The following is a 13,598-nucleotide window of genomic DNA, read 5'->3' on the forward strand; positions in this document are numbered from 1 at the left end:
TCGCCAAATGATATCGTTTCCTCGCGGCCCGGTAGCGCATGCTCCATGGCTCGGTACCGGTCCGCGGCCTGGTGGTTGGGGACCGCTGCCATAGGAGACAGAGGGTAGTGGCCGAAGGAACTTATTTTAGCTGGAGGTCTGTGATTAGTGGAGCTCCCCAGAGATCTGTACTGGGACATCTGCTATAAGTCATGTATTTAATGGCCTGGATGAAAATGTAGATGGGTGGGTTAGTAAATTTACAGAAGATAGGAAGATTAGTGCTGTTGTGGATAGCGTAGAAGACTGGCAAAAGATACAACAGGATATAGATCAGAGTGTTGCTGTGCTATGTTCATTCCACACTAACAAATGAAAGCGGATGCTGGAGAATATCAAAGCAAAATGAGCTAGGACTCGAAACTGCAAAAGTGTGGTTTTTGAGAAGAATGATGAAAATATCATGGAAGGACAAAGTAACAAATGAGAAAGTGTTGTGAAAAGCCATAAGAAGAGAGCTGATATCATTAATCAGGAAACAGCTATTGGAATTTTTAGAACATGTACTGCAGAAAGAGAAGTTCAAACATCTTGTAGTGACAGGAGAGATCAACAGCGCACGACATTCATGAGTTACATCAAGGGATGGACAGGCAAAAGCTTTGAAGAGCTTATCAGAACTTCTCAGATTTAAGACAGATAGAAGACACTGATCACCCATATCATATGACATGGCACATTAATATGATGATAGATCAGCTGCAGATATGGGCAAAGAAATGGCAGGTGGAGATTTACCTGGCCAAATGTGAAGTGATGCATCTTGTAGGTCAAATGTAAAGATCCTTAACATTGTTGATGAGCAGAGGGATCTTGAGATCCCTGAAGGTGACTATACAAATTGATAGGGTGGTTAAGAAAGCCTATAAGGTGATTGCATTTAATAGTAAAGGCACGGAGTTCAAAAGTCAGTAGATTATGTTGCAGCTTTAGAAAACCCTAGTTAGGCCGCATCTGGAGTATTGCATACAGTTCTGGTCACCCCACTATAGGAAGAATGTCAAGGCTTTGGAGAGGATGCGTAAGAGGTTTACCAAGATATTGCCTGGATTAGAAACGTGCAAAATTAAAAGGTTGAACAAGCCTGTGTTTTCTGTGGAGCGGCAGAGGTTGAGGGGAGATCTGATAGATATTTATACGACTAAGACTAGCAGGTAGAGTGGAGAGAGAATATATGACTTCCTGTCAGATCGCCAGCAGGTGGTGAGAGTGGACTCCCTCACCTCCACCCCTCTGACTCTCAACACAGGAGCCCCTCAGGGCTGTGTACCAAGTCCCCTCCTTCACTCCCTGTATACCCATGACTGTGTCGCCACCCATGCCAACGACACTACATTGATTGGCCTAATCTCAAACAATAACGAGGTGGCCTTCAGGGAAGAAGTCATCTCTCTGACGCAGAGGTGTCAAGAAAACAACCTCTCCCTCAATGTCGCAAAAACAAAGGAGTTGGTTGTGGATTACAGAAGTAATGATGACAGGCTAATCCCTAGTGACATCAATGGATCTGGGGTCGAGAGGGTAAACAGCTTTAAGTTCTTCAGGATCCAGCTCACTGAGGATCTCACGTGATCAGTACACACCAGCTGTGTGGTGAAAAATGGCTCAACAGCGCCTCTTTAACCTCAGACGGCTCAGGAAATTTGGTATGGGCCTCCAAATCCTAAGAACTTTCTACAGGGGCACAATTGAGAGCATCCTGACTGGCTGCATCACTGCCTGGTATGGGAACTGTACCTCCCTTAATCGCAGGATTCAGCAGAGAGTGGTGTGGACAGCCCAGCGCATCTGTAGTTGTGAACTTCCCATGATTCAGGATATTTACAAAGACAGGTGTGAGAAAAGGGTCCGAAGGATCATTGGGGACCCAAGTCACCCCAACCACAATCTATTCCAGCTGCTACCATCCGGGAAATGGGACCACAGCAAAAAAGCCAGGACCAACAGGCTCCGGGACAGCTTCTTCCACCAGGTCATCAGACTGATTAACTCATGTATTTCTATGTTACACTGACTGTTCTATTTATTATAAACAATTAATTACTATGATTGCACATTTAGACAGAGACATAACGTAAAAATTTTTACTCCTCATGTGAAGGATGTTAGAAATAAAGTCAATTTATTTCAATTCAATTCTTTTTCCAAGCGTTGAAATGTCTAATACTAGATGGCATGCATTTAAGATGAGGGGCTTAATTTTAAAGGAGATGTGAGAGGCAAGTATTTCTTTTCCCACAGAGTGGTGGGTGCCTAGAATTCGCTGTCTGGAGTGGTCGTAGAGGTAGAAACATCAGACACTTTTAACAGACATTTAGTCAGTCATGTAAATGTGAGGGAAATAGAAGGATATTAGCCACTTGATTACTAATTTAATTGGTTTGGTACAACATTGTGTGGTGAAGGGCCTGCTCCTGTGCTATACTGCTCTTGTGTTCCATCTTCCTACATTCCAGGAATTAAAGTCCCTCGTCTACACAATCTTTCCTCATAACTCAAGCCTCCAAATCTAGGCAACATCCTGGTAAATTTTTCCTGCACTCTTGCGAGTTTAGTAACATCTTTCCTAATACAAGGTGGCCAAAACTGTACACAATAATCTAAATGTCTTATATAACTACAACATAATTTCACAACCCCTGTACTCAGTGCCCTAACTGCTAAAGATTAGTGTGCTAAATGCCCTTTTCACCACTGTCACTTTCAGAAACTATACACTGCACTCTTAGGTCCCTCTAGTCCATTACACTCCCTATGGCCCTTCCATTCACAGCACGTTCTACACTAGCTTGCTCGCTCAAAATGCAACACCTCACATTTTTTTGCCAGTCCCCAACCAACAGACCTAGCTATTCAAGATGTCTCTGTAATGTTTCATAACCTACATTATCTACAACTCCTATTTCAGTATCATCTGCAAACATCCTAACCATATTTTGTATAGTTGCACCCAAATCATTTATATAAATTACAAAGGTCCAAGCATCGAGCCCAGTGGCACACCATTAGATGCAAGTCTCTAGTCTGAGAAAGAATCCTCAACTGTCACCCTCTGTTTCCCAGCACTAAGCCAATTATGAATTCAAACACTGACAGTCTCTGGGGATTTATCCACTTTAATGCACTTTAAAGCCTCCAATACCTCCAAGGTTGGTCATGACCCTCACTGAATCTGAAGATACTGTTATTCGAACAGTGCCCCCCCCCCGCCCCCGTGTGGCAATGGGGAGGAAAAGGACCCCGTGTGAAGCCATTCAGAGTGCTAAGTCTGCTCTTCACTTCAGGGATGTGGTTGGCCAAGTCCAACATGGGAGAGCAGGGCTCGGGCTTGTCCCAAAGGCTCCTCAATGGCACAAGGCAACATCAGTGCAGAAGAGATGACTCGTGGTGGAGGAGTTGAGAAGACAGGAGGAGGCAGAGTGACAAGCCAGGGCCATGTCAATGGCCAATCAGGGCCAATGGACTAATTAGGAGAGCCTGTAAAAGAGGAAACTTAGCTGGCGTGACATCTGGGAGATGGAGGGATCTCGGCTAAGTTTTGTCATCAGAGTCACTTATGACCTCCTACCCACACCCCAGAACCTGAACCAGTGGTGGGGAGAAGACCCCGCTTGCTCTCTTTGTCAAGCATCTGGATCACTAAGGCACATTTTAACAGGATGCACCACGAGCTTCACCCAGGGGCGGTATATTTGGTGGCATAACCAAGTTCTCAGACAGCTGCATCAATCTTGGAACAGAGTCGAATCACCACAAATGCTCTCCCACAAACATCGGCAGGAAATGTCCACATCACACGATTTGTACCAGCAGGCCGACCTCCAGAGCACCATATAACATCAAAAGATGTAAGCATTCTGCAGGTTGCTCGGGATTGGAAAATGGACGTGGACTTGGAAAAAAAGCTTGTGTTTCCCCCAGACATTGCGGCTACAACACTCCGGCCAGACATGGTCCTGTGATCCACAACAGCCAAGCTGGCATATGTTGTGGAATTGACAGTACCATGGGAAGATGGTGCCGAAGAAGCTTATGAAAGGAAAAAGACCAAGTTCTCTGAACTGGCAAATGAAGCTGCCCAGAATGGCTGGAAGACCAAGATTTTCCCTGTAGAAGCGGGATGAAGGGGATTTGTTGCTACATCTACGACCAGTCTATTGAAGAAGATGGGAGTGAGGGGTCACTCCCTCCAACAAGCAATCAAGTCCTTGTCAAACGCAGCAGAAGAAAGCAGCAGTTAGATTTGGATTAAAAGGAAAGACAACAACTGGGCTGCAAGATGAAGACAGGAGGGTATGGAACTGAGAGGGGTGCATCTGAGATGCCAGGTAGCACCATTGAGCCCTCTGGAGATGTCGTGGGCTTATCAACGAAACGTCAGAGAAGGAGGGTGCGTCAAACAAGGAGGGTGCCCACCTGATGACCCTGATGACATACCTACCCTCCCTCCTTGTCACCACTCCAAGCCCACTGCCAACATCGAGAGTGCCAACTTACTATAGGGACTGAAACATCAAGTCCTAGTAGCTCTACTTCCACGCTATTCGTATGTGGTTGAAGGCAGCACTACTCATCCTCCCCATTTCCTTAACTTCCATCACTTTCTCCATAGTAAAACAAAAATCGAACAGAAATATTAAAAATATCTTCCATTTCTTTTGGTTCCACACATGCAACCATGCTGACCTTTTAAGGGATAAAAGATTCTCTTATTCTATGCTTCATCTTGCCTTCCAGATCCTCAGCCTCTCTTTTTGCCCCCCGTAACTTAACCATATAACAATTACGGCATGGAAACAGGTCATCTCGGCCCTTCTAGTCCATGCCGAACCCTTACTCTCACCTAGTCCCACCGACCTACACTCAGCCCAAAGCCCTCCATTCCCTTCCTGTCCATATAGCTGTCCAATTTAACTTTAAACGATAACATCGAACCTGCCTCAACCACTTCTGCTGAAAGCACGTTCCACACAGCTACCACCCTCTGAGTAAAGACGTTCCCCCTCATGTAATCCCTAAACTTTTGCCCTTTAACTCTCAACTCATGTCCTCTTGTCTGAATCTCCCCCACTCTCAATGGAAAAAATCTATCTACGCCAACTCTATCTATCCCCCCTCATAATTTAAAATACCTCTATCAAATCCCTCCTCAACCTTCTACGTTCCACAGAATAAAGACCCAACTTGTTCAACCTTTCTCTGTAACTTAGGTGATGAAACCCAGGTAACATTTTAGTAAACCTTCTCTGAACACTCTCTATTTTGTTGACATCTTTCCTATAAGTTGATGACTAAAACTGTACACAATACTCCAAATTTGGCCTCACCAATGCCTTGTACAATTTCAACATTACATCCCAACTCCTATACTCAATGCTCTGATTTATAAAAGCCAACATACCAAAAGCTTTCTTCACCACCCTATCCACATGAGATTCCACCTTCAGGGAACTATGCACCATTATTCCTAGATCCCTCTGTTCTACTGCATTCTTCAATGCTCTACCATTTACGTCCTATTTTGATTAGTCCTACCAAAATGTAGCACCTCACATTTATCAGCATTAAACTCCATCTGTCATCTTTCAGCCCACTCTTCTAACTGGCCTAACTCTCTCTGCAAGCTTTGAAAACCTACTTCGTTATCCACAACTCCACCGCACTTAGTATCATCTGCATCCTTACTCATCCAATTTACCACCCCATCATCCAGATCATTAATGTATATGACAAATAACATTGGACCCAGTACAGATCCCTGAGGGACACCACTAGTCACCAGCCTCCAATCTGACGAACAGTGATTCGCCACCACTCTCTGGTGTCTCCCATCCAGCCACTGCTGAATCCATTTTACTACTTCAATATTAATACCTAACAATTGAACCTTCCTAACCAACCTTCCGAGTGGGACCTTACCAAAGGCCTTACTTAAGTCCATATAGACCAGGGGTCCCCAACCTTTTTCGCACTGCGGAACGGTTTCATATTGACAATATTCTTGCGGACCGGCTGACCGGGGGGGGGGGAGGGTTGCCAACGGACAAGAGTAGCAGTCAAATACGCTGGGTTTACCCCGAGAAAGACTACAATGACCATGAAGCCTTGTGCGGGCACCAGTGCGCATGTGTGTACAATTTTTTTCTACAGATCGTTTTTGGCGATTCTGTTCGGGGGGAGGGGAGGGCAGTGTTAATCACAACCGGAATATAGATGATAATTAGCTAATACACTCAATTTTGTTTCTAAAAGGGTTTATCTAACGAATTTAATATTAAACACATATTTTCCTCGCATGAATACAGTGATAAGTCAATTATCAGGGCAGGACAGGGGGGCTTGAAGTAAATGTTGAACAAACTTCCAGTAAAAGTGGTAAAGGCAGCTTCGATATTATCATTTAAAGAAAAATTGGATAGGTATATGGACAGGAAAGAAATGGAGGTTTATGGGCTGAGTGCAGGTCGGTGGGACTAGGTGAGAGTAGCATTCGGCACGGACTAGAAGGGCAGAGATGGCCTGTTTCTGTGCTGTAACTGTTATATAGTTATATGTCAATAGCATCATAACATTTTAAGTATCGTTTGGATATTAAACACGCAGCACATATTTTCCCTGTATGAACATATAAAATCATTGCAACCACCAATATCGCTGAATCAGTGGGAGCCCTGGGATTGTTTTCCTGCAACAAGACGGTCCTATCGAAGGGTGACCAGAGACAGCGATACTCGAACGGGGTTCCTTATGTCCAGTCTATTCTGCAAATTAGTTTTCGTTGCATTCATTGCAGAGATACGTTGGAAATGGAAGCAACGTTTTCAGTGCTTTCATGGCTATCTCAGGATATTCAGCCTTCACTTTGATCCAGAATGCCAGCAGAGATGTCATGTCAAACATACTTTTCAGCCCACCGTCATTTGCAAACTCGAGGAGTTGATCTTCTTCCCGCGCTGAAATGGATGACGCGCAGGTAATGACCTCGCGTGCGTTCAAGCTCAACAGTGGGCTTGACAGGGAATGAGGAAAGGTGCAGCTGACTCATATCGCCAAATCATATCGTTTCCTCGTGGCCCGGTAGCACATGCTCTGCGGCCCGGTGGTTGGGGACCGCTGATATAGACAACATCCACTGCTTTACCCTTGTCAACATCCCTGGTAACCTCTTCAAAAAATTCAATGAGATTTGTCAAACATGACCTTCCACGCACAAATCCATGTTGACTGTTCCTAATCAGACTCTGTCTATCCAGATAATGATACATACCATCTCTTAGAATACTTTCCATCAATTTACCCACCACTGACGTCAAACTCACAGGCCAATAATTGCTAACAGGAACATAAAGATTCTGTACTCTCAAAATTTCACCTTTAAGTGACTGCTGTTACTCTACTACATTCTTCCCATAAAACAAATTGTCTCAATCCACTCCTTCTAAAACCTTTTGCATCTCCTCACAGTTAGTCTTTCTCCAAACAAAAATCTCAACCCTGGGTCCAGACCTATCCTTCTCCATAATTATATTGAAATTAATAGCATTGTGATCACTGGACCCGAAGTGCTCCCCAACACAAACCTCCGTCACCTGACCTATCTCATTCCCTAATAGGAGATCCAACACCGCCCCTTCTCTCATTGGTACCTCTATGTAGTGTTGCAAAAAACTATCTTGCACACATTTTACAAACTCCAAACCATCCAGCCCTTTTACAGTAAGGGCTTCTCAGTCTATGTGTAGAAAATTAAAATCTCCCACAATCACAACAATAGACAATAGATGCAGGAGTAGGCCATCCGGCCCTTCGAGCCAGCACCGCCATTCACTGTGATCATGGCTGATCATCCAGAATCAGTATCCAGTTCCTGCCTTATCCCCATGACCTTTGATTCCGCTATCTTTAAGAGCTCTATCCATCTCTTTCTTGAAAACATCCAGAAACTTGGCCTCCACTGCCTTCTGGGGCAGAGCATTCCACATATCCACCACTCTCTGGGTGAAAAAGTTTTTCCTCAACTCCGTTCTAAATGGCCTACCTCTTATTCTTAAACTGAGGCCTCTGGTTCTGGACTCACCCATCAGCGGGAACATGCTTCCTGCCTCCAACATGTCCAATCCCTTAATAATCTTATATGTTTCAATCAGATCCTCTCTCATTCTTCTAAATTCCGGTGTATACAAGCTCAGTCGCTCCAATCTTTCAACAGTCTCGCCATCCCAGGAATTAACCTTGTGAACCTACGCCGCACTCCCTCAATAGCAAGAATGTCCTTCCTCAAATTTGGAGACCAAAACTGCACACAATACTCCAGGTGTGGTCTCACCAGGGCCCTGTACAGCTGCAGAAGGACCTCTTTGCTCCTATACTCAATTCCTCTTGTTATGAAGGCCAGCATGCCATTAGCTTTCTTCACTGGCTGCTGTACCTGCATGCTTGCTTTCAGTGACTAATGTACAAGAACACCCAGATCTCGTTGTACTTCCCCTTTTCCTAACTTGACTCCATTTAGATAATAATCTGCCTTCCTGTTCTTACCACCAAAGTGGATAACGTCACACTTATCCACATTAAACTGCATCTGCCATGCATCCGCCCACTCACCCAGCCTGTCCAAGTCGCCCTGCATTCTCATAACATCCTCCTCGCATTTCAAACTGCCACCCAGCTTTGAGTCATCTGCAAATTTGCTAAGCGCAACCTTGTGCTTACTACAAATATCTGCTAACTCCTTACAAATTTGCTCCTCCAATTCTCGCTCCCCATTTGGTGTTCTATAATACACCCCTATAAGAGTTACTATGCCTTTCCCATTCCTCAATTCCACCCAAATAGCCTCCCTAGACAAGTCCTCTAATCTATCCTGCCAGAGCACCGCTGTAATATTTTCTCTGACAAGCAATGCAACACCTCACCCTCTTGTCCCTCTGATTCTATTAAATCCAGATTTGCTGGATTTTTTAAAATCCAGATTTTCTGGATTTTTTAAATCCAGAATTGCTCTGAAGCAATTAAATCCAGGAATATTTAGTTGCCAATCACCTCCTCCTGTAACCATGTTTCACTAATAGCTACCACATCATACTTCCAGGTATCAATCCATGCTTTAAGCTCATCCACCTTTCTTATAATGCTCCTAGCATTAAAATAAATGCATTTAAGACATTTTCCATCTCTGTTTATCACTAACTGTGCAAACAACTTTACTATTTTCTTTTTCTTCCTTCTTCCCTACATCTGTTCCTACACTCTGGTTCCCCTCCCCCCTCGTATCGAGTTTAAATCCACCGGAACCTCTCTAGCAAACCTACCTGCAAAAATATTTGTCCCCCTCCAGTTCAGATGTAGACCGTCCCGCCGGAACAGGTCCCACCTTCTCTGGAAAACTGCCCAATTATCTATAAATCTGAAGCCCTCCCTCCTGCACCATGTCTTCAACCACATGTTGATCTGCGCTGTCTTACTATTTCTAAACCCACCCGCAGGTGGCACTGGTAGCCACCCTGAGATTGCTATCCTGGCTGTCCTGTCCTTTAACTTGGCGCCTAACTCCCTAAACTCACCTTTCAGGACCTCCTCACTCTTCCTACCCACGTCATTGGTCCCTACATGGACCACGACATCCGGCTGCTCACCCTCCCTCTTGAGAATACTGAGAACTCGATCTGAAATATCGCAGACCTTGGCACCAGGGAGGCAACAGACCATCCGGGATTCTCGATCTCTTCCACAGAACCTCTTATCTGTCCTCCTAACTATCGAATCCCCTATCACTACCGCTCTCCTCTTCTCCCTCCTTCCTTCTGAGTTGAGGGTCCCATCTCGGTGCCAGAGACGCAACCACTGCAACTTGTCCCTAGTAGGTCATCCCCATCAACAGTATCCAAAACAATGTACTTATTATTGGAGGGAACGGCCACAGGGGTGCTCTGCTCATTCTGTCTATTCCCCTTCCCTCTCCTGACAGTCACCCAGCTACTGTCTCCTGACTCTTAAGGGTGACTATCTCCCTGTAACTCCTCTCTATTTCTGCCTCTGCCTCCCGAATGATCCGAAGTTCATCCAGCTCCAGCTCCCTAACTTGGTTTGTCAGGAGCTGCAGCTGGATGCATCTTTCACAGGTGTAGTTACCAAGGGCAACTGTGCTCGCCCTGACTTCCCACATCCTGCAAATGGAGCACTCAACTGCCCTAACTGCTGCCTCCATTACCTTCTTTTAAGGTAACTAGATTTATTAAAGGAACTTACCCGGCCTTACCTTACTTGGAGTGAAGCTCTTCCTCAGCCTCTGCTCGCCGAAACCTCAGGAGCCAAAGCCTTCCTACTCTGTCTCCCTCTACTCTGTCGCCCACTCCGTTAATCTGCTCTCTTTTAAATACTCCCGCTACCTCACGGTCCGACTTACATGCTCTTAAGTACACTGCTACTCTTCTTCTAGTCAGAGATTCACTAGTTCCCAATTACTTATGCACAGTGTACCAGGGCCTCAATATCTCTCGTTATTCAGGATTCCCAAAACCTATTATCCTTATCCCTCTCCCCAACAGGAACATGTGGGCCCTGAACTCTTGATATCACACATTTCGAGTCCTCTCACTTGACAGTTACTCCTTACCTACATGCACTCTCACCCAATCAACCACTGCAAGATGCCAGCTAATGGCTCCAAAATGAAAGGAAGTGGTGTCATTTGCAAATGGACATGTTTGCTTCAATGAATTTTTGGATGTTTCTTTATAAACGCAGGTCATCTCCATATTTTCTCTTTAAATTTGCAAGTTCTTTAAATTTCAGCATATAAATTCTGATAGCAATTCCAATTAAATGACCATAAAACCAAATAATCCTTCAGATGCAATCCCTTACATTAGAATATTAGTTAAGAATTTATTCTTTCATTCACAGGCTGTTGGGAGCTGTAGGAAAGGCCTAAATTTTAATGTCTATCCCCGAATCCCGTGGAAGTATTGCTGAATAGTTTTGTGTGGCTGGTGCCACTGAAATGGTCAACAGTAGCACAAAAGATGACAGTCTGAGCTGGGCACTCAATGCCAGGGAGGACCTGTTACACTTTTTTTGCGAGAGTAGGTCATTTCCTCGAACTCACCCACTACCTTATATTGTGTGGATTTCACTAAGGTTGGTCCCTATGATCACAAAGGCTGAAGAAGGTCAAGATGGATCACCCTTTAATATTTGAGTTGCAAATGCTTCAGCCTTCCATAATAGATTTATTCAGGTTCCTCCATTGTTGAGAAAGTAAACAGTTCCTCATTAGTTGTTTAGTCATCTATCAACACTCAGGACTAGGTAAGTCAAGACTGGGGAGCTTTGATCTGATTGTCTAAGTGTAGTATTGTCTGGCTCCATCTATAGCCTGCTACTTCTGGGAGTAGTCCCACTGCATTATCACTAGCTTGTGGAACAAATTACAAATGCATACATGAAATACCACTTACCAATTTGTTCTGAGATAGCACTTGTTTTGCCTCCCAAACATTCAGGAGTCATGCTCCATAGAATTTAATGCAAGATTGATTGAATTAAACTCTGTGCTGCAATGAGTTTCAACTACATATTTCTGTCAGCAATATTGTTTTTAAGTTATCTTTACTTCAGCAAAAAACCAGATGCTTTCTTTTAGCTCCACACATAATTTAAACTTGCCGTGATTCAGTCTGTTATCATTGAGCCGCTCGGACAGACCTTGACAAAGGTTCCTCAGGAATACATCAAAGAAAGGGATATTGATTGGTTGATGACTACGTCTATGTTCCTCAATTTGTCCCAAAACCATCTGCAAGAAAAAAACAACAAACATGCGTGCTTAGGGTATAAGGAAAGTTCAGTCTTCTTAATCAAAGGTGCTCAGGAATATAACTGATATTGGGCATCTTAGATTCCAATTTGCAGGGGAGGAAGGAAGGTCAGTGCTCTAAACTCACATATGAAGTATCCAAAGATACTACTGTGAAATATCACTGCATGTGGACCATGTAGTATAAGGCTCAAAACTTTCTTTCCATCTTTGTCAGGCCTAAGTTTATAAAGTATCTTTGCCACAATGGGCTTAGGTGAGAAAGAAATGTCTTTAGAACCATTGCCATACTGGTCATATTGGGAGAAAATAATTTATTGGGAATGGAAATTATAGAAGTTATTTATATCCTTGCATGTCTCATATAGGACACTAGGGAAATACCAACTGTGTAAAGGTATATTCCCAAGTGAGACAGATAGCAACATCTTTTTTTTGTCTACAGCTATATCATCTATGCTTTTACCTCAGATAACAGTGAATTAATCTAGCAGGAAATAAGAACTCAAATTCAAATTTCTGTGATAAATACTTTAAGGACTTGCTGAATTCCATTTTAAACTGATTAAAAGAAGAAGTAAGGGCAGCAGAGATAATAAGCTCCCAGAGAAGTGTATTACAGTTCAAACACTGAACCAACCCATCTCCTCTGGAATGCTTAGTGGGCAAATGCACTACTCGGTGTAACACAGAGCCACATCACACAGAAATGTTTCAATTGTGGGTCTGTAGGTCTGTTATTGCAGTTCAGCCAGGTTTGGAAATAAGGTCTCTGAGGCAAGTAAAGAAGAAAACAGCAATTATCCATGATGCACTCCACATCTGGTGCCAATCGAGTCTCCACCAATTCATATTGAAGACATACAGCAGATCAGGATAAGTTCAGGCTTGACTCAATGATCAATCAATTTTTAAACATATTCCTAAATTCAATCAAGCAATTGCTGGAAGGTCCACCACTTGTTGCATAAATGTGCTCCACTGCAAGAATCAACATTTTTATCATAAAATGGTGAAAAGTATTTCGCTGGACGAAGAGCCACACAGAACCACTTCACATACCTGTATACATCCAGCAAGAATACTAGTGGTCATTTTCTTGTATAGGCTGGCATATTTTTCACAGTCACTGACCAAATCTCGGAGCTCTGCAGCCAGTAACAAAGCTGAACTGTGCTTGTCTAATGCCTTAGACAGTGCTTCCTTTGAACCAAGCCGACACATAACCACTGCGTAATCTTTGTTCACTGTAGCTAGCCTGTGTAGAAACCGTATAAAATCTTGCAACACCTGTAGGAAAAAAGAACAACTTCAATCACCTGGAACTGGGAGGTTTACTTGCTGAATTAACAGCACCTGCTGAGTCAGTGAACTACCTCATAAATTTACACAAACAAGGAAAATCTATGATTTTACCTCAGATAACAGTGAATTAATCAATTTCAGCCAGGGCATATCGATGGACAAATTCCTATCCCATCTCAACTTTTTCCTTTCTTTCTGAACTTCCATTTTGTTGTCTTCTGCACACTGGTTGAATGCCCAAGCTGGTGCGGTCTTTGATTTATTCTATTTATTGATTCTATTTTGGTTATTATTCTATTACAAATTTATTGAGTATGCCAGCAAGTAAATGAATCTCAGGATTGTATATGGTGACATACATTTACTGTGATAATAAAAGCACTTTGAACTCTCATCCCTCTTTCACCTTGCACTCATCTTCCCCGTCACTCAATCA

At 43.6% G+C, this 13,598-nt stretch overlaps 1 protein-coding gene across 6 annotated transcripts in view; it reads right to left on the reverse strand.

Moving 5' to 3' along the window:
* The window catches only part of LOC134342426 (cullin-9), a 318,694-nt gene that overhangs the window by 165,737 nt on the left and 139,359 nt on the right, over positions 1-13,598 (reverse strand). For 5 of the 6 annotated variants that reach the window (XM_063040545.1, XM_063040547.1, XM_063040542.1 and 2 more), the window contains exons 13-14: positions 12,920-13,147; positions 11,707-11,836 (exon numbers count right to left, since the gene is read on the reverse strand). In XM_063040545.1, coding sequence (XP_062896615.1) covers positions 11,707-11,836; positions 12,920-13,147 — 358 coding nt within the window. The remainder of the gene's footprint in view (positions 1-11,706; positions 11,837-12,919; positions 13,148-13,598) is intronic. The other variant, XM_063040543.1, reaches the window with a different exon arrangement.

This window comes from Mobula hypostoma, chromosome 2, assembly GCF_963921235.1.
Source record: "Mobula hypostoma chromosome 2, sMobHyp1.1, whole genome shotgun sequence".
Classification (NCBI taxonomy): domain Eukaryota; kingdom Metazoa; phylum Chordata; class Chondrichthyes; order Myliobatiformes; family Myliobatidae; genus Mobula; species Mobula hypostoma.